General features: G+C 44.3%; 1 protein-coding gene across 1 annotated transcript in view; it reads right to left on the bottom strand.

Moving 5' to 3' along the window:
• VLDLR (very low density lipoprotein receptor) overlaps nt 1-19,653 on the bottom strand; it is a 102,572-nt gene that overhangs the window by 58,698 nt on the left and 24,221 nt on the right. The window contains exon 2 of the mRNA XM_073634913.1: nt 1,368-1,487. Within this exon, the coding sequence (XP_073491014.1) occupies nt 1,368-1,487 (120 nt within the window). The remainder of the gene's footprint in view (nt 1-1,367; nt 1,488-19,653) is intronic.

The raw sequence follows: 19,653 nt of genomic DNA, 5'->3' as shown, positions 1-19,653 counted from the left end.
TGCTAGTGGGGACAATGGAGACATCGCGGGCTTTGGTGTCAGGCAAGTGACACATAATGGGCTACTATGCGATTCATAGTAGCCCATTATGCTTTACCTTTGCAGGGAAAAGAAAAAAAAAAAAAAAAAAAAGGGAAGTAAACCCACCAGGGTTTACCTACTCTACATGTAAAACACACACACACACACACACACACACACACACACACACACACACACACACACACACACACACACACACACCAGAGCACCACCCAAAAGTGAAAGCTCCGCTTATCTGCCTCCTTCCCCCACTTCCGGGTGATCTAACTGCAGCCCCGCCTCCTCCATTCCCCACCATTCACAAAGCGCAGCACAGTAGGGAACCGGTTTCCCTTACAAGGGATAGCAGCATCCAAGAGCTGATGGAAAAATCTGGGGTGCCGTCATCACGGGATCCCTGAACAGGCAAGGGTCCTAATAATAAAAGTCAGCAACAGCATTTTCTTAATTTTTTTCAGAAGGAGGCTGGACCTCCAAGAGGCTACTAAAACTGATGTCAAAATTAACAGGCACCCACCCCAAGAATTTAAAAAGGCAATTTTTGTAGGTGTAAAGCGGAACCAAAAATAGTGAATAAGCAGGCTTTCCTGGAGACATGAAAGGTCTCTTCTGCAATAAAGTAAGTTTACCTTCCTAGTCGCAGTCCTCTGAATGCACAGCTCATATTGTGGCACACTGCCAGGATGACTGCACTCCAGTGTATAGGTGGAAGTGACGGCATCCTGGGCCAACCAAGAACCTAGTGGGCGTCAGACCATTGAAGGAAAGTATGCATGCTTTTATGGTGATCTGAGAGACTGTTCACATGGACTTGGCACTTACTACACGATTGAACATGCCAGTAGTAGACATCTCAAGACACACAAATCCTCATTCACTTCACATTTCTAGCAGCCAAGATAGCTGCTGCAATGGCCTGGAAGAGTACAGTAATAGATTTGGCCCTGATGAAGCTTAACGGACTTGGATTATGCTCAATGAGAAAATTGTGTGTATTACAGGGACAGACAAAGTTTGATAGGGTATGGAAACCCTGGCTCACCTCTACAAATAATGGAAATTGAGACGAGTGATTGATTGAGAACTTCCAGACAGACAAGACGCTACATCTTTCCTCTCTCCCTCTCTGGCAACAATGTTACCTACTGTATGGTCCTCTGTTACACACCTTCCTGAGGTATAAACCCACATAGCCTTGTTCTAGTCTTATTAAGAATATCCCAGAATGTCGAATGTGTGTAATGACATTGTAATTGGTTTTCTATTTTTGTACTTCCTAACGACATTTCCTTAATTGTTCAAAATACAATTGAAACAGAACTTACTGCATGAGCTTTCATCTGATCCATCAGCGCAGTCCTCATCTCCATCACACCGCCATACTTCTGTAATACAACGGCCATTACCACACTGAAAGTGATGCTCGTCACACAAGGTTCTTGTTCCTACAAAGGACAAACATTTAAAATCCAGTTCAGCAATAGCTACACAAGTTCCATTTTTAAACTGGAATTTTAAAAGCTCACTATATACTGTAGTAAAAATTCTGATTAAATGGAGGGCATTAACAGGTCTACACTGACTTATGTAGTCTCAACCTTGTAAAAAGGTTCTAAAGTAGTTTTTCCACCTGAGAGGGCACACTTTTCCATCTGGACCATCCAGCTTAGTTTATGTAGAACTCAAGTCAACCTCCCATCTTTTAGAGAAGGTTCCGCACAACTGCAGCAACTAAGTAGATTGCTACTTGCACCTAAAGTTATAAGCAGCTAGCTTGGATTCTGATCTTTTAAAATTTAAATGGGAAAATAAATAAAATAAACCCCCCCCCCACCACCATTATCCTCCTTTGATCGGGGTCCCCAACAGAGAATCCTGCAATATGAAAGGGGTGCGAGATGCTTGGCTTAAGGGGAGCCCACCATAGGTGGCCTCTGCTGACTTTGTTTACAAACGATTTTTATTATGTAAAAGGTCAAGGTATAAAACAATTACAATGATGGTACAGATATATACAGATATCTTTAACAGTGAATGTTGTACAGGAAATAAAAAAGGGTTATGGTTAGTCAGATGGAATAATGCAGTGTCATAAATATGCCAGTTATCATGGAGGGAAGAAGGAAGGACAATTACGTATGTGTTAAGGAGAGGAGGTGAGGAAAATAAAATAGAAATTTTTCTAAATCGAAGGAGGTGGTGTTCCAGAGGGTCCACTTTTTTTGATAAAGAGGCATAGAGTCATATAACGTGTGGCGAATTTTTTCAGAAAGTCTGATGTTCGACATGCGGTTGAGAATTTGTGACCAAGGAACCGTAGTGGAGCGCCAATTGAAGGCTATAGCCCAATGAATGGAGCTGAGAAATGTGTGGATTAGCCTTGTGCTAGTCATTGGAATATCCTGTATAGGGGAGAAGACAGATTTGGGGTGTAAGAAAACTTCCTACCGGATATTTTTTCAATGATCGTGCTAGCCTTATGCCAGGTGTTTATATGGGGACAATCCCAAAAGATATGCAAGAGTGTACCCTGAGAGGGGCAACCCCTAAAGCAGAGTGGGGATAGAATGAGTTAAATTTAGCGGGGGTAAGATACCATCTATAGAGCAATTTGATGGATGGTTCTCTGATTGAGGTGGTTTTGGAACATTTATGGAGATTTGTAAAAATAGTATCCCATTGAGTAAATGAGGTATTTAAATCTGATTCCATTGTAGCATGGGATGTGATTTCTCAGGCATGTTGGTCTCATTTAAACTTTTATATAATCTGGAGAATAAACCACTATCACGGGGGAAAGAGATACAAATTTGTTCAAATTGTGTATAGGGGGGGGGGGGGGATGAAGTGTAAGTGAATGATATTTCTGATAGAATTGCTTATATTTGTATAGTTCTCTAGTTCAGTAGGTGGAAAACCATTTTATTTTTAGACTGGAGAAAGTGAGGAATGAATTGTTATGGGAGAGCGATTTTAAATGTGTTAGGTTATGTGACTTCCAATTCATTAGGGAGTTTTGATCTTGAGCTCTGTCTGGGAGGGGGAAAACGAGGGTCACCTAGAAAGGAAGCCAAGGGGGGAATGTCAGAGGATAATTTGAATTTAGAGACTTGTCTGTTCCATAGTTGAAGGGTGTGAAAGACGGGATTTAGGGGTCTAATTTTTTGTGGTGGGATAGTCTTGGACCAGAGAAGTCCTTGTAGATTGTAGGGTAGGATGGATTCTTCTTCGAACCGCAGCCAAGGGATTTGAAGTGAAGGGGCATACCATTGGGCTAATTGTGTAAATCTGGCCGATAGATAATAAAGCCAAAGATTAGGAATGCTGAGGCCTCCTTTTCCTTGGGGTCTAAACATAAGGGAATAGCTAAATCTGGGTTTCTTGTTTAGCCATATAAATTTGTTGATCTCTCTGTAAGGAATCTAATGTTTTTTTTTTGTAGAATAAGGAAGGGCTCTGAAAAAAAAAAAAAAAAAAAAAATTATATATATATATATATATATATATATATATATATATATATATATATATATATATATCAGCTTGGGTAATATCATTTTTACAGCCACTATTCTACCCGAGAATGAAATCTGGTATGAAGACCAAAGTTTAAGTAAATTTTTAATGCTATTAAATAAAGGAGGATAGTTTGCTTGGTAAAACGTTTTATAGGAAAATGTAATACCTAGATATCTAAATGAATCCATATTCCAATTAAATGAGAATTTGTCCTTAAGTGAAGCTATTAAGGCTGAAGGAATGTTGATTGGTAATGCTGAGCATTTAGATAGATTTTACACTCAGACCTGTCAGGTCGTGGAAGATGGCAAGGGTTTTAGTTAGGTTGGGTAGAGAGACAAGAGGGTCGGTTATAAACAGAAGCACGTCATCTGCGTAGAGACTTCGTTTGTACTCCTTGGATCCCTTGGAGTATCCTTTAATGTCTATGTTATTTCTAATCACGCAGGCAAGGGGTTCTATCGCGAGGGCGAAAAGTAGAGGGGAGAGGGGGCAACCCTGTCTGGTACCTTTGGTCAGGGGGAAAAAGTCTGAGTTGTTGCCTGGGAGTTTGATACGCGTTTGTGATAGAGAGCCTTAAAACCATGTAAGAATTCATTGTTGATGCCATATTTGGGGAGTAGAGTGTCAAGATATGACCAGGAAATGCTGTCAAACGCTTTATGTATGTCGAGACTGAGTAGTAGTGTGGATTTGGAATTTGTGTTGGAGTCTTGAATGATATTTGTGGTCAGTCGTATGTTGTCTGTTATTTGTCTGTTAGGAATGAAACCCGTTTGATCAGGATCAACTAGTGGGGAGATAACAGCCGATAATCTGTCTGCCAAAATTCGGCCAAATATTTTTAGGTCGTTATCAATAACTGATATTGGGCGGTAGTTTTGAGGGGTGGAGTGGTCTTTATTTCGTTTGGGAAGAAGAGACATGTTGGCTAATAGCATTTCAGATGGGAATTGGCCGCCTTGTAAGATACTATTATATAATTTAGTAAGGTGTGGGGTAATGGTAGGGGCAAATTTTTTATAGTAGGACGAGGAATAGCCGTCTGGGGCTGTAGATATCTTTAAAGTTCTAATGATTCTGCAAACTTCTATGTCTGTACAAGGGGCATTGAGAGATTCTATTTGGTCCTTAGAAAGAGTGGGCAATGTAATGTTGTTAAGCCAGTCAAGGGAAGACTGTTTGGGGGCTGATTGTGGTGTGGAAAGAAGATTTTTATAGAAGTCCAAGAACAGTTTCATGACTTTAGGATGGGACACCATATTTCCAGATGGGTTCCTTAATTTGTATGTGTTGGGTGGTTTTGTAGATTGATTAAGTTTTCTAGCGAACATGGTGGAATATGAATTACTGTTGAGTAAGAATCTGGCTTTAGACCACCTGAGGGCCTTTTCGGTGTTCGATGCTAATAATGTGTCTAAGGTAGTGCGTTTCTCTTGAATCTGTTTAAAAAGGTCACTAGATGGGTTTTGGTTGTGTCTGATATAAATTATCTAGATCGTTTGTAAGGGATCTAATATCTGCAAGTTTGGATTTGTTTTTGTTTTTAATTGAGGCAATATTTATCAGATGGCCTCTCATTACCGCTTTATGTGCCATCCAGATATTTGTAGGAGACATGTCAGGTGTTACGTTGTGTGCGAAGTATTGCTCTAGGTGAGATAGAATTTGTTGGTTGCTTGATGGATCTGTGAGCAAGGAATCGTTTATTCGCCATGAGTGTGTTGTGTTGGCTAGACCTATGCGTGAAGTGTTAAAGGAGATTATATGGTGATCCGACCAAGGACATGCATGTATATCTGCTTTAGAGGAATTGGCCAGTAGGATTGAGGTGCAGAAGATATAATCAAGTCATGCAAAGCTGTTATGCGGGTGGGAATAGAAGGTGTAGGATTTGATACCTAGGTTGTGGGCTCTCCAAGTATCTACTAATTGATGATTATATAGTGATCTGTTCAGCGATTTAGGGAAAGCTTTAGAGGGGACAACTCTGCTTCTATCCAAAACTGAGTGAGCTGTTAAATTGAAGTCCCCACCCACTATTAGATGTGCGGAATGATAATTATCTAAAGTCTCAAAAAATTTGTTGAAAAAGTTTGAGTGGGCCTCGTTTGGAGCATATACTGAGGCTATGGTAACCGGGCCTCTGCTGACCTTAACCCCCAGTCTGTGCAAGTTAAGAACATGCCATTGACCCTAGCTGCAAACTACATAAAAGCTTGGGGAAGCAGTGTTAGACTGTATGCAATTATAAAACATTTGTATTCCAGAAGGCAGGCGATTCACCTGAGGGGGTGGGGAGGGACCCTCACAGCACCTGAAACTTTGCATGTGGACTGTTAATCTTCCTTAACCACTTGCCGACCGCCTCACGCATATATACGTGAGCAGAGCGGCACGGGCAGGCAAAATCACGTACCTGGTACGTGATTGCCTTCCCGCGGGCGGGGGGTCCGATCGGACCCCCCCCCGGTGCCATCGGCGGTCGGCGTTTGGCTGGGAGAGTTGAGAGACGAGGGGGAGACCATCCGATCGTGGCCCCCCCCTCGCGATCGCTCCCAGCCAATGAGAAACATCCCCTGCCTCTGTATAGTACACAGAGGCAGAGGATGTGATGTCATCTCTCCTCGGCTGGCCAGTTTCCGTTCCAGCACCGAGGAGAGAAGACATGTAAGTGCACCAACACACACACACACACACAAACACAGTAGAACATGCCAGGCACACTAAACACCCCCTATCCCCCCCCGATCGCCCCCCGATCCCCCCCCAATCACCCCCCCCCGTCACAAACTGACAGCAAGCAGGTTTTTTTGTTTTGTTTTTTCCTGATTACTGCATGGTGTCAGTTTGTGACAGTTAGCAGTGGTAGGACAGTTAGTATTAGCCCCCTGTAGGTCTAGGGTACCCCCCTAACCCCCCCTAATAAAGTTTTAACCCCTTGATCACCCCCTGTCACCAGTGTCGCTAAGCGATCATTTTTCTGATCGCTGTATTAGTGTCGCTGGTGACGCTAGTTAGGAACGTAAATATTTAGGTTCGCTGTCGGCGTTTTATAGCGACAGGGACCCCCATATACTACCTAATAAATGTTTTAACCCCTTGATTGCCCCCTAGTTAACCCTTTCACCACTGATCACCGTATAACTGTTACGGGTGACGCTGGTTAGTTTGTTTATTTTTTTTAGTGTCAGGGCACCCGCCGTTTATTACTGAATAAAGGTTTAGCCCCCTGATCGCCCGGCGGTGATATGCGTCGCCCCAGGCAGCGTCAGATTAGCGCCAGTACCGCGAACACCTACGCACGCACCGTACACCTCCCTTAGTGGTATAGTATCTGAACACATCAATACCTGATCCGATCAGATCTATACTAGCGTCCCCAGCAGTTTAGGGTTCCCAAAAACGCAGTGTTAGCGGGATCAGCCCAGATACCTGCTAGCACCTGCGTTTCGCCCCTCCGCCCAGCCCACCCAAGTGCAGTATCGATCGATCACTGTCACTTACAAAACACTAAACGCATAACTGCAGCGTTCGCAGAGTCAGGCCTGATCCCTGCGATCGCTAACAGTTTTTTTGGTAGCATTTTGGTGAACTGGCAAGCACCAGCCCCAAGCAGCGTCAGATTAGCGCCAGTACCACTAACACCCACGCACGCACCGTACACCTCCCTTAGTGGTATAGTATCTGATCGGATCAATATCTGATCCGATCAGATCTATACTAGCATCCCCAGCAGTTTAGGGTTCCCAAAAACGCAGTGTTAGTGGGATCAGCCCAGATACCTGCTAGCACCTGCGTTTTGCCCCTCCGCCCGGCCCAGCCCAGCCCACCCAAGTGCAGTATCGATCGATCACTGTCACTTTTTTTTGTAGCGTTTTGGTGAACTGGCAAGCGCCAGCGGCCTAGTACACCCCAGTCGTAGTCATACCAGCACTGCAGTAACACTTGGTGACGTGGCGAGTCCCATAAGTGCAGTTCAAGCTGGTGAGGTGGCAAGCACAAGTAGTGTCCCGCTGCCACCAAAAAGACAAACACAGGCCCGTCGTGCCCATAATGCCCTTCCTGCTGCATTCGCCAATCCTAATTGGGAACCCACCACTTCTGCAGCGCCCGTATTTCCCCCATTCACATCCCCAACCAAATGCAGTCGGCTGCATGAGAGGCATTTATATGTCCTCCCGAGTACCCCTACCCAATGAACCCCCCCAAAAAAGATGTGTCTGCAGCAAGCGCGTATATAGACGTGACACCCGCTATTATTGTCCCTCCTGTCCTGATAATCCTGGTCTTTGCATTGGTGAATGTTTTGAACGCTACCATTCACTAGTTGAGTATTAGCGTAGGGTACAGCATTGCACAGACTAGACACACTTTCACAGGGTCTCCCAAGATGCCATCGCATTTTGAGAGACCCGAACCTGGAACCGGTTACAGTTATAAAAGTTACAAAAAAAAAAAGTGTAAAAAAAAAAAAAAAAAAAAAAAAAACAAAAATAAAAAAAAATAGTTGTCGTTTTATTGTTCTCTCTCTCTATTCTCTCTCTGGTGTTCTGCTCTTTTTTACTGTATTCTATTCTGCAATGTTTTATTGTTATTATGTTTTATCATGTTTGCTTTTCAGGTATGCAATTTTTTATACTTTACCGTTTACTGTGCTTTATTGTTAACCATTTTTTTGTCTTCAGGTACGCCATTCACGACTTTGAGTGGTTATACCAGAATGATGCCTGCAGGTTTAGGTATCATCTTGGTATCATTCTTTTCAGCCAGCGGTCGGCTTTCATGTAAAAGCAATCCTCGTGGCTAATTAGCCTCTAGACTGCTTTTACAAGCAGTGGGAGGGAATGCCCCCCCCCCCACCGTCTTCCGTGTTTTTCTCTGGCTCTCCTGTCTCAACAGGGAACCTGAGAATGCAGCCGGTGATTCAGCCAGCTGACCATAGAGCTGATCAGAGACCAGAGTGGCTCCAAACATCTCTATGGCCTAAGAAACCGGAAGCTACGAGCATTTTAGGACTTAGATTTCGCCGGATGTAAACAGCGCCATTGGGAAATTGGGAAAGCATTTTATCACACCGATCTTGGTGTGGTCAGATGCTTTGAGGGCAGAGGAGAAATCTAGGGTCTAATAGACTCCAATTTTTTCAAAAAAGAGTACCTGTCACTACCTATTGCTATCATAGGGGATATTTACATTCCCTGAGATAACAATAAAAATGATTTAAAAAAAAATATGAAAGGAACAGTTTAAAAATAAGATAAAAAAGCAAAAAAATAATAAAGAAAAAAAAAAAAAAAAAAAAAAAAAAAAAAAAGCACCCCTGTCCCCCCTGCTCTCGCGCTAAGGCGAACGCAAGCGTCGGTCTGGCGTCAAATGTAAACAGCAATTGCACCATGCATGTGAGGTATCACCGCGAAGGTCAGATCGAGGGCAGTAATTTTAGCAGTAGACCTCCTCTGTAAATCTAAAGTGGTAACCTGTAAAGGCTTTTAAAGGCTTTTAAAAATGTATTAAATTTTGTTGCCACTGCACGTTTGTGCGCAATTGTAAAGCATGTCATGTTTGGTATCCATGTACTCGGCCTAAGATCATCTTTTTTATTTCATCAAACATTTGGGCAATATAGTGTGTTTTAGTGCATTAAAATTTAAAAAAGTGTGTTTTTTCCACAAAAAATGCGTTTGAAAAATCGCTGCGCAATTACTGTGTGAAAAAAAAAAATGAAACACCCACCATTTTAATCTGTAGGGCATTTGCTTTAAAATAATATATAATGTTTGGGGGTTCAAAGTAATTTTCTTGCAAAAAAAAATAATTTTTTCATGTAATCAAAAAGTGTCAGAAAGGGCTTTGTCTTCAAGTGGTTAGAAGAGTGGGTGATGTGTGACGTAAGCTTCTAAATGTTGTGCATAAAATGCCAGGACAGTTCAAACCCCCCCAAATGACCCCATTTTGGAAAGTAGACACCCCAAGCTATTTGCTGAGAGGCATGTCGAGTCCATGGAATATTTTATATTGTGACACAAGTTGCGGGAAAGAGACAAATTTTTTTTTTTTTTTTTTTTTTTTTTTTTGCACAAAGTTGTCACTAAATGTTATATTGCTCAAACACGCCATGGGGATTTGTGAAATTACACCCCAAAATAAATTCTGTTGCTTCTCCTGAGTACGGGGATACCACATGTGTGGGACTTTTTGGGAGCCTAGCCGCGTACGGGACCCCGAAAACCAAGCACCGCCTTCAGGCTTTCTAAGGCCGTAAATTTTTGATTTCACTCTTCACTGCCTATCACAGTTTCGGAGGCCATGGAAAGCCCAGGTGGCACAAAACCCCCCCAAATGACCCCATTTTGGAAAGTAGACACCCCAAGCTATTTGCTGAGAGGTATAGTGAGTATTTTGCAGACCTCACTTTGTCACAAGGTTTTGAAAATTGAAAAAAAAAAAAAAAATTTTTTCTGGTCTTTCTTCATTTTCAAAAACAAATGAGAGCTGCAAAATACTCACCATGCCTCTCAGCAAATAGCTTGGGGTGTCTACTTTCCAAAATGGGGTCATTTGGGGGGGGGGGGGGGGGGTTGTGCCATCTTGGCATTTTATGGCCTTCAAAACTGTGATAGGTAGTGAGGAGTGAAATCAAAAATGTATGCCCTTAGAAATCCTGAAGGTGGTGCTGGGTTTTCGGGGCCCCGTACGCGGCTAGGCTCCCAAAAAGTGCCACACATGTGGTATCCCCGTACTCAGGAGAAGCAGCTGAATGTATTTTGGGGTGCAATTCCACATATGCCCATGGCCTATGTGAGCAATATATCATTTAGTGACAACTTTTTGTAAATTTTTTTTTTTTTTTTTGTCATTATTCAATCACTTGGGACAAAAAAAATAAATATTCAATGGGTTCAACATGCCTCTCAGCAATTTCCTTGGGGTGTCTACTTTCCAAAATGGGGTCATTTGGGGGGGGTTTGTACTGCCCTGCCATTTTAGCACCTCAAGAAATGACATAGGCAGTCATAAACTAAAAGCTGTGTAAATTCCAGAAAATGTACCCTAGTTTGTAGACGCTATAACTTTTGCGCAAACCAATAAATATACACTTATTGACATTTTTTTTACCAAAGACATGTGGCCGAATACATTTTGGCCTAAATGTATGACTAAAATTTAGTTTATTGGATTTTTTTTATAACAAAAAGTAGAAAATATCATTTTTTTTCAAAATTTTCAGTCTTTTTCCGTTTATAGCGCAAAAAATAAAAACGGCAGAGGTGATCAAATACCATCAAAAGAAAGCTCTATTTGTGGGAAGAAAAGGACGCAAATTTCGTTTGGGTAGAGCATTGCATGACCGCGCAATTAGCAGTTAAAGCGACGCAGTGCCGAATTGTAAAAAGTGCTCTGGTCAGGAAGGGGGTAAATCCTTCCGGGGCTGAAGTGGTTAATAAAAATCCTAGTGCTAAATTATTCTGCCATGTTAGAGACTCCCTTGGTGCACTGAAATGAAGATCCCGGACCAAAAATTGAATGCACTTGGCATGAATAAAATTTTATAGCAATTTTGCATTGAAGCCAATAGGGATGCAGCATGCCATTATCAGCACCCCTCTCCCCCAAAAAAAACAGATAACACCATTTTTGGCCACCGATAGGCCAGTGCATGACTGATGGAAAGGTAACAACCCCAGCCATGAAAAAGTTTGACATAGCACATGTTGGCTGAATGGAGTTTAAAGTGGCATATAAAATACACACCCGCTTCTGGCCCTACCACTTTCATCTGAGACCTTCTCTACAGACAGCTACATGCACATAAAAGGTAAAAAGGCTAACGTAGTCCACCTAAAGGCACCCTGCAGTAGCCATTCAGCGTGTGATGGAATGTCTCAAATTCATTTCTTCACAGGCATTTATTTCAACGGCATGTGATCTTCTAAACTACATGAAACAGATTTCCACCTGAGTTAGACAAAGAAAAGCAGCTTTGACAAAGTCCATGCACACAGGCCAAGCCGAAAAAAGCATTTTAAAAAGCAGAACTCAACTCATCTACTTTTCAGCCAAGGAAGCTGCAATCTCAGTTGGTTTGATCTACAGCTGCCATGTGGCTGCACATCTGATCAGCTATGACACCAGCCATTTCATGGTTTGACAGTTTGGTTGCGCGAGCGAACAAGCAAAATGTGACAGGCTGGCCATACACTGTTCGCATCTTGGCTAGTTCAGCAGGAATCAGGTGATATTTGAATTGTTAATGGGCAGGCTGAGTGTACCAAGTTGGACGATGAACTTGGTTTAACCAGCCTGCTGGATTCTCTTGCAATTATAATCACCATCTTCTCCCACCAGGAAGACCATGGCCTGGCAGGAGGGAATCTTCAGTCTACAGGACTGGCATTACACCCACGATCTACTGATTGTGGGTTCAATTCTTTACAGGTACATATACATACATACATACATAGATCTTTTACCACATCTTTAATACTTGTGGCAGTTCTGGCCCTTAAAATGGCCCGCACCAGATTCAAAAGAAAAACCCCACCCCACAGCAGGCGGTCTATTGGCTGTCATCAACATCACAAGTGAAGTGGACTTGATGGGGAAATAGTGTCTGAACCCCACCAGGCTCTGCCCTCCAAGCAGAAAAACTCCTTGGTGTTGCAGTTTGTGTAACAGGTATAGTGGCAGAATTGGCCCTCTTGCCCCAGTGCGCCGCTGCAAATTTACCCGCTTCAATCAGTACATGAACCTGTCACCCACAGGAGGCACATCAGAATTCTAGTGTGCCATAGATCGTTTAAATATTTTAGGAGAACAGTTAGACACTCGACAGGTAAACGAGACAAACTCATTTGGACAGATTACCCAATATTTAAAGCACCATAGCAGTTTGGCAATTGAAACTGCATAGTAAAATCTGGCCTACCACAGCACCACTGTTAACACAGCAGGAGGTGCACAATGGTCACTGCGGAAAGCAGGAGCTGACAAGAGCCCATCAAGCTCTGGAGCTGAATTTTAGTTTCCTAGGTGTAAAGACACATGATAGTATGCTGAGGGACAGTCCACTGCTGGCATAGGGGGTGCCATGTGCCAGAGGATCAGATAAGTAAAAAGGTGCTTCTCTGCCATAGGAAAAAACAAGCAAACACAGTTTATCCCTTGGTGGGGCTGTGCCCAAACAAATGTAACCACTTCACTCATGCCGGCCGTCATATGACATCCTTGACTTTGAGCGAGGATATTTGAATGATGGGTGCAGCTACAGGCATCATTCAGATATCTTCTTTCAGCCAGTAAGTCCCTACACCATAAGAATGATCATAGCGGCTGTTCAGCTGCTTGATTGTTCTTATGGGCAGCAAGAGGGGGCGTCCCCACCTCCCCTGCCTTCCGGTGCGTTTACCAACTCACCCCCGCTAATTGGTGAGTGGGAGAAGGGATCCGCCGGCCCTGGATGTCGGTGATAGAGCTTTCCCCAGAGTCTCCATGATTGTTCGGAGGCTGGGCGCGATGTTATGACATCATGCCCGGCCTCTGCATTTGGAAAAAAAAAAAAAAAAAAAATGGCGCTGCCTCAGCTGGGAAGCCAAGATTTTTTTAAATTCCAGGCTTCCCAGCCTAGAGGGGAGATGTGAGGACTTATTGACTCCATATCTCACTGTAAAGAGGACCTGTCATGCCATATTCCTATTACAAGGGATGCTTACATGCCTCAAAAAAAAAAAAAAATTAAAGTGCCCCTGTCCCTCTGTGCTCGCACGCAGAAGCAAGCACATACGCAAGTCGCGCCCACATATGTAAACGGTGTTCAAATCACACATGTGAGGTATCGCCGCGAACATGAGTGAGCACAATAATTCTAGCCCTAGAACTCCAACTCAAAACATGTAACCAGTAAATTTTTTTTTTTTTTTTTTTTTTTTTTAAAGTGTTGCCTATGGGGATTTTTAAGTACCGAAGTTTGGCACCATTCCACGAATGTGTGCAATTTTCAAAGCGTGACACGTTAGGTATCCATTTACTCAGTGTAACATCTTTCACATTATGCAAAAAAAAAAAGGCCAACTTTACTGTTTTGTTTCCAAAGCATGTTTCTCCTCCCCCCCCCCCCCCAAAAAAAAAGTTGGAAAAATTGCTGCGCAAATAACGCGCGAGAAAAAAAAAAAAAAAAAAAAAAAGAGAAGTGGCAGAATTGGGCTGGGTGGCAAGTGGTTAAATTCTGACCCTGGGTTACAAGCTGCTACCTTCAGGTGACTGGACAACAGCTTAGCATTGGCATATGCCCCCATGGGCATGCTTCTTTAACCTTAATCCAACCTGTGAGTTTTTCTGCAATGTAGAGTAACAGAACAGAGGTTGTTGGCTTCTTTTCCATGATAGAGGATTTACAGGAGAGTCAAATTTACCTTTTATCCTAACAGTACAGGGCACAGGCTGGACATCCAAAATAAGGCAAACAGAACTGTACCAACAGAACAGGAAAATTGGTCAAGAGTGTAGAAGAACAAACCTCACGTCTGAACGTTGCATTTACAGAGGCCTGGACATCCACCTGGTAGAACTTGAAAGTATGAGCTAAAGGTCTTACAAGTCTGATTATGATTGCTGTATTCCTTCTACATTTTATTTATTACCAAAAATATGTAGAATACGTATCGGCCTAAACTGAGGAAGAAAAAAGGTTTTATATATTTTTTGGGGATTTTTAAAAAAAAATTTTTTTTTTTTTTTTAACCAAAAATAAAAATTTTTCGCAATAAGCATTTGATTGGTTTGCACAAAAGTTATAGCATTTACAAAATTGGGGATAGTTATGGCAATTTTTTTTTTTTTTTTTTTTAGTAATGAGACATTATGTCATTATGGCGGACAGAGCAGACACTTTTGGCACGATTTTGGGACCACTCATTTATACAGGGATCAGTGCAATTAAAAATGCATTAAATACTGTGTAAGTGACTGGCAGTGAAGGGGTTAACCACTAGGTGGCACTGTAGGGGTTAAGTGTGTCCTAGGGAGAGATTCTAACTGTGGGGGGGCTGTGTGTGACACCACTGATCACCACTCCCGATTACAGGGAGCTGTGATCAGTGTCACTAGGCAGAACGGGGAAATGCTTGTTTACATCAGCATTTCCCTGTTCTTCCTCTGAGACGAAGACAGGTATCCCTGCGGACAGAGAGTCCGCGATATCGCTCACGGAGCTCCTGGCGGGCGTGCACCCACAAGCCACCTCTTAAAGGGCACCACACAGGTACACGATTTTGCCCGGACATGCCCTTCTGCCGCAGTATATCTGCATGAGGTGGTCGGGAAGCAGTTAAAATGCTTTTGGAATAAAATCTAAAGATATTAAAGTATCTTAAAATAGAAAACTAATCAAGTTTATTCAGCATGAAATGGAGCATGAGACTGTATATTCTGCAATTTACATTTTTGGTAAACTCATTTAATGAATCCAAGCTCTGCAAGCATGCACTGCATTCACACAATTTTAAAGTAACCATAAGATAAAACAAAGGTCAGGAATATTCCTTTATCCCATTTTATAAATCTATGTACACTACAAACTGTATGATACAATTGGTTCTGATAGCACTGTTTTACTAACCTGACAGCTTATTCTAAATAGGAAACCCTAATTTTGTTTGCAAATATTAAAGATTCTAACTACCAGCACAAATAAATCCTAACATTTACAGAGCACCTGTCATTTCAGATTCATCATGGCAGCACCCATTAGAGGGTAGCCACTCACCTGCTGCCGCTACGTCCCTCACCTTGTGTCACTGCTGCATCACCAGCCGTCCTATTAAAAGTGAATGGGACGGTTGGTGAGTCAAGACCGGGTCAGAGGAGCCGCTGTGGGACAAAGATGATAGTTGCTCAAAAAAAAAAAAAACACACACAGACACCTGTCCGCAATCTGCCATTAAAACCTCACAATCATGACTAAGACTTCAAAGGACATCAGGGACAAGACTGTAGACCTGCACAAGGTCGAACAGGCTCAGCCCAAGACAGTTTGCCCAATACTACTTAAGGCTGGGTTCACACTGGTGCGACACGACAGCCGTCCGACTTTGGATCCGACTTTGCCCTGCGACATAAAGCCGGCATGTGTCCGACTTTCAATGAACGGGGATCCGACTTGGATCCCCGCCAATGCCCGGCATTGTTTGGTATTAGGGGGAACTCCGTGCCAAATTTTAAATAAAAAACCGGCATGGGTTCCCCCTCCAAGAGCATACAAGGCCCTTGGGTCTGGTATGGACCTTGAGGGGAACCCCCTACGCCGAAAAAACGGCGTGGGGGGGGGGGGGTCGCCCCCAATCCATACCAGACCCTTATCCGAGCACGCAGCCCGGCCGGACAGGAATGGGGGTGGGGACGAGCAAGCGCGCCCCCCCTCCTGAACCGTACCAGGCCGCATGTCCTCAACATGGGGGGTGGTGCCTTGGGGAGGGGGTGCGCTGCGGCCCCCCCACCCCAAAGCACCTTGTCCCCATGTTGATGAGGACAAAGGCCTCTTCCCCGACAACTCTGGCCGTTGGTTGTTGGGGTCTGCGGGCGGGGGCTTATCGGAATCCGGGAGCCCCCTTTAATAAGGGGGCCCCCAGATCCTGGCCCCCCACCCTATGTGAATGAGTATGGGGTACATCGTACCCCTACCCATTCACCTAGGGAAAAAGTGTCAATTAAAAAAAAAACACTACACAGATTTTTAAAGTAATTTATTAGACAGCTCCGGGGGTCTTCTTCCGACTTCGGGGGTCTCTCCGGTTCTTCTCCGCGCTCTCCGGGTCTTCTGCCGGGCTCCTCCGCTATTTTCTGCTCTTTTGCTATAGCGGAGGAGCCCGGTCTGCTGCCTTCTTCTCTTCGGGGGTCTCTCCGGTTCTTCTCCGCGCTCTCCGGACCTTCTGCCGGGCCCCTCGCTCTCTTCTGCTCTTTTGCCGCTCTTTTGCTATAGCGAAGGAGCCCGGTCTTCAATCTTCTGCCTTCTGCTCTCTTCTCCTGATGTTGACACGACGCTCTCTGGGGCTGGAATGCACTCTGAGCGCTCCGCTCTGACTTATATAGGTGGTGACCACGCCCCCTTATGCCGTCACAGTCCCTGGGCATGCTGGGACTGTGACGTTTTAGGGGGCGTGGTCATCACCCGATGACCACGCCCCCTTATGCCATCATAGTCCCAGCATGCCCAGGGACTGTGATGGCAAAAGGGGGCGTGGTCACCACCTATATAAGTCAGAGCGGAGCGCTCAGAGTGCATTCCAGCCCCAGAGAGCGTCGTGTCAACATCAGGAGAAGAGAGCAGAAGGCAGAAGATTGAAGACCGGGCTCCTTCGCTATAGCAAAAGAGCGGCAAAAGAGCAGAAGAGAGCGGAGGAGCCCGGCAGAAGGTCCGGAGAGCGCGGAGAAGAACCGGAGAGACCCCCGAAGAGAAGAAGGCAGCAGACCGGGCTCCTCCGCTATAGCAAAAGAGCAGAAAATAGCGGAGGAGCCCGGCAGAAGAACCGGAGAGACCCCCGAAGTCGGAAGAAGACCCCCGGAGCTGTCTAATAAATTACTTTAAAAATCTGTGTAGTGTTTTTTTTTAATTGACACTTTTTCCCTAGGTGAATGGGTAGGGGTACGATGTACCCCATACTCATTCATTCACATAGGGTGGGGGGCCGGGATCTGGGGGCCCCCTTATTAAAGGGGGCTCCCGGATTCCGATAAGCCCCCGCCCGCAGACCCCGACAACCAACGGCCAGGGTTGTCGGGAAGAGGCCCTTGTCCTCATCAACATGGGGACAAGGTGCTTTGGGGTGGGGGGCCGCAGCGGGCCCCCTCCCCCAAGGCACCACCCCCCATGTTGAGGGCATGCGGCCTGGTACGGTTCAGGAGGGGGGGGGGCGCTCGCTCGTCCCCATTCCTGTCCGGCCGGGCTGCGTGCTCGGATAAGGGTCTGGTATGGTTTGGGGGCGACCCCCCCCACGCCGTTTTTTCGGCGTAGGGGGTTCCCCTCAAGGTCCATACCAGACCCAAGGGCCTGGTATGCTCTTGGAGGGGGAACCCATGCCGGTTTTTTATTTAAAATTTGGCGCGGAGTTCCCCCTCAAGAACATCTGAGCACAAGTCGCATGCCGAAGTCAGATCATGCAAGACGGCAATCCGACTTTGATCCGACTTCAATGATAGTCAATAGGCTGAAGTAGGATCAAAGTCGGACCAAAGTAGTACAGGGAGCATTTCTAAAGTCGGAACGACTTGTGTCGGACCAGTTAGGACGGCTCCCATAGGGAAACATTAAATTTCACACGTCATGCGACATGAGCTCCCAATGTCGGAGCGTTTGTCGGACCAGTGTGAACCCAGCCTAAAGCGGGATTCCAGACGTTAAATTTTTTTTTTTTTTTTTTTAAAAAGTCAGCAGCTACAAACACTGCATCTGCTGACGTTAAGTACTTACTTGTCCTCGGTGCCCGCGATGTTGGCTGCCCAAGGCTGACCCGTCCCTCGGGTCCCGGCACCGCCATCCTAGGTAAGGGAAACAGGCAGTGGAGCATTGCAGCTTCACTGCCAGTTTCCTACTGCGCACATGTGGCGATCTGTGAATGGCCCCGTGGTCTTCTGGGAACACAGTTCCCAGAAGACCACGGGGCCGCTCACCGAGAAGCAGAACACGCCGCAGAATAGGAAGAGGCAGATTAGCAAGACTGGCTAGCAACAAGGGTTTAGGCAAGTTTTAAAAAAATTCTCTTCAAATGTTTTTTTTTATTTATTTTTTTAGGATTTTTGGTGAATTTTTTTTCAGGGTGGCCCTCCACTATAAGACTAGTGTTGGGAGAATGGTTCAGGCCAAGCAAAGTTCGGCCAGTTTACCCGAATACCAGAATTTGCAGGGCACTCAGAGATGCTCGCCTGCCAAGTGGTGTACAGTGCATTCTAGGGCCAATTCCATCCCCAATTGTATGAAAAGCCTTGCACCTGACTGTTGATCAGGTGCAAGGTGTCTCCAATTAAGGCAGAAAGCACTGTCAGAGCTGACAACTTTGTCCAATCACAGCCTGTTTCCTACTGCACATGCTTGAGTCGCACTGCGTGATCTGAATGGTCCCTGCCATCTTCTGGGACCTGTGCGTCTCCCAGAAGACAGCATGGGGGGGGGAGAGCAGATACATGGATTTGACAGGTATCTACTCCCCCACTAGTACTGGAGTGGGAGGAATGCAATTAATGTCATTTCTGGGTGGAACTCCACTTTAAGGTCTGAACACAAGACCAAAGAGCAGCTTGTTTGGCAGAAGGAAAACAATTTAACACGTTCAGAAAAGGCCTAGAAAACATTGAATGGCCAGCACAGCAGAGAAGGATGGTAGCAACAGCTCTGCAGACCTTTAGGCCTCATGCACACTGGAAGTTTACAGCAGCTGTTTTTGGCTTCAGACTCTACAGTCAGTCCATAAACTCCATCAAGTTATCCTATGTGTTAGAGCTGCACAATTCTGGCTTACGATTTTTTTGCCTAAAAGATAAATCACGATTCCCGTGGTGTAACATCTTTCACATTAAAAAAAAAAAAAAAAAAAAAATAATATAGAAAAAAAAAAAAAAAGTGTATAATATATATATTTACTTTTTTTATTCATTGAAGTGTCTTCGCCCCCCCCAAAAAAATTGGGTTTGAAAAACTGCTGGGCAAATGCAGTGCGACAAAATATTGCAGCAATTGACATTTTATTCCCTAGGGTCTCTGCTAAAATATAACATTTGGGGGTTCCAAGTAATTTGAGCAAAAAATTTGATTTTAACTTAAAAGTGAATGTAAACCCAAATATTTTTTTTTTTTTACATTACTGTAGAGTATAAAATTTCCTATCATTTGAGCCCAGTCTTGCCACACAGAGTTAATCCATCTGAGCAATCCTCATTGTTCAGTGAGATAAATCTTGACAAACTGAGAAAAAAAAAAAAAAAAAAAAAAAAGTCAAATCCTTCCCCTTGCTGTAAGTGACAGGCAATTTACATCTCGTGCACTAGCCTAAGAGGCATTTTTTAATTCCCTCCCACTCTTCTTCAGCAACTCTGCAAGGATTG

Source organism: Aquarana catesbeiana, linkage group LG01 (assembly GCF_042186555.1).
Source record: "Aquarana catesbeiana isolate 2022-GZ linkage group LG01, ASM4218655v1, whole genome shotgun sequence".
NCBI classification, from domain to species: Eukaryota; Metazoa; Chordata; class Amphibia; order Anura; family Ranidae; genus Aquarana; species Aquarana catesbeiana.
The sequence above is the reverse complement of the archived record's forward strand: the minus strand, read 5'-3'. Positions and strand labels throughout refer to the sequence as shown.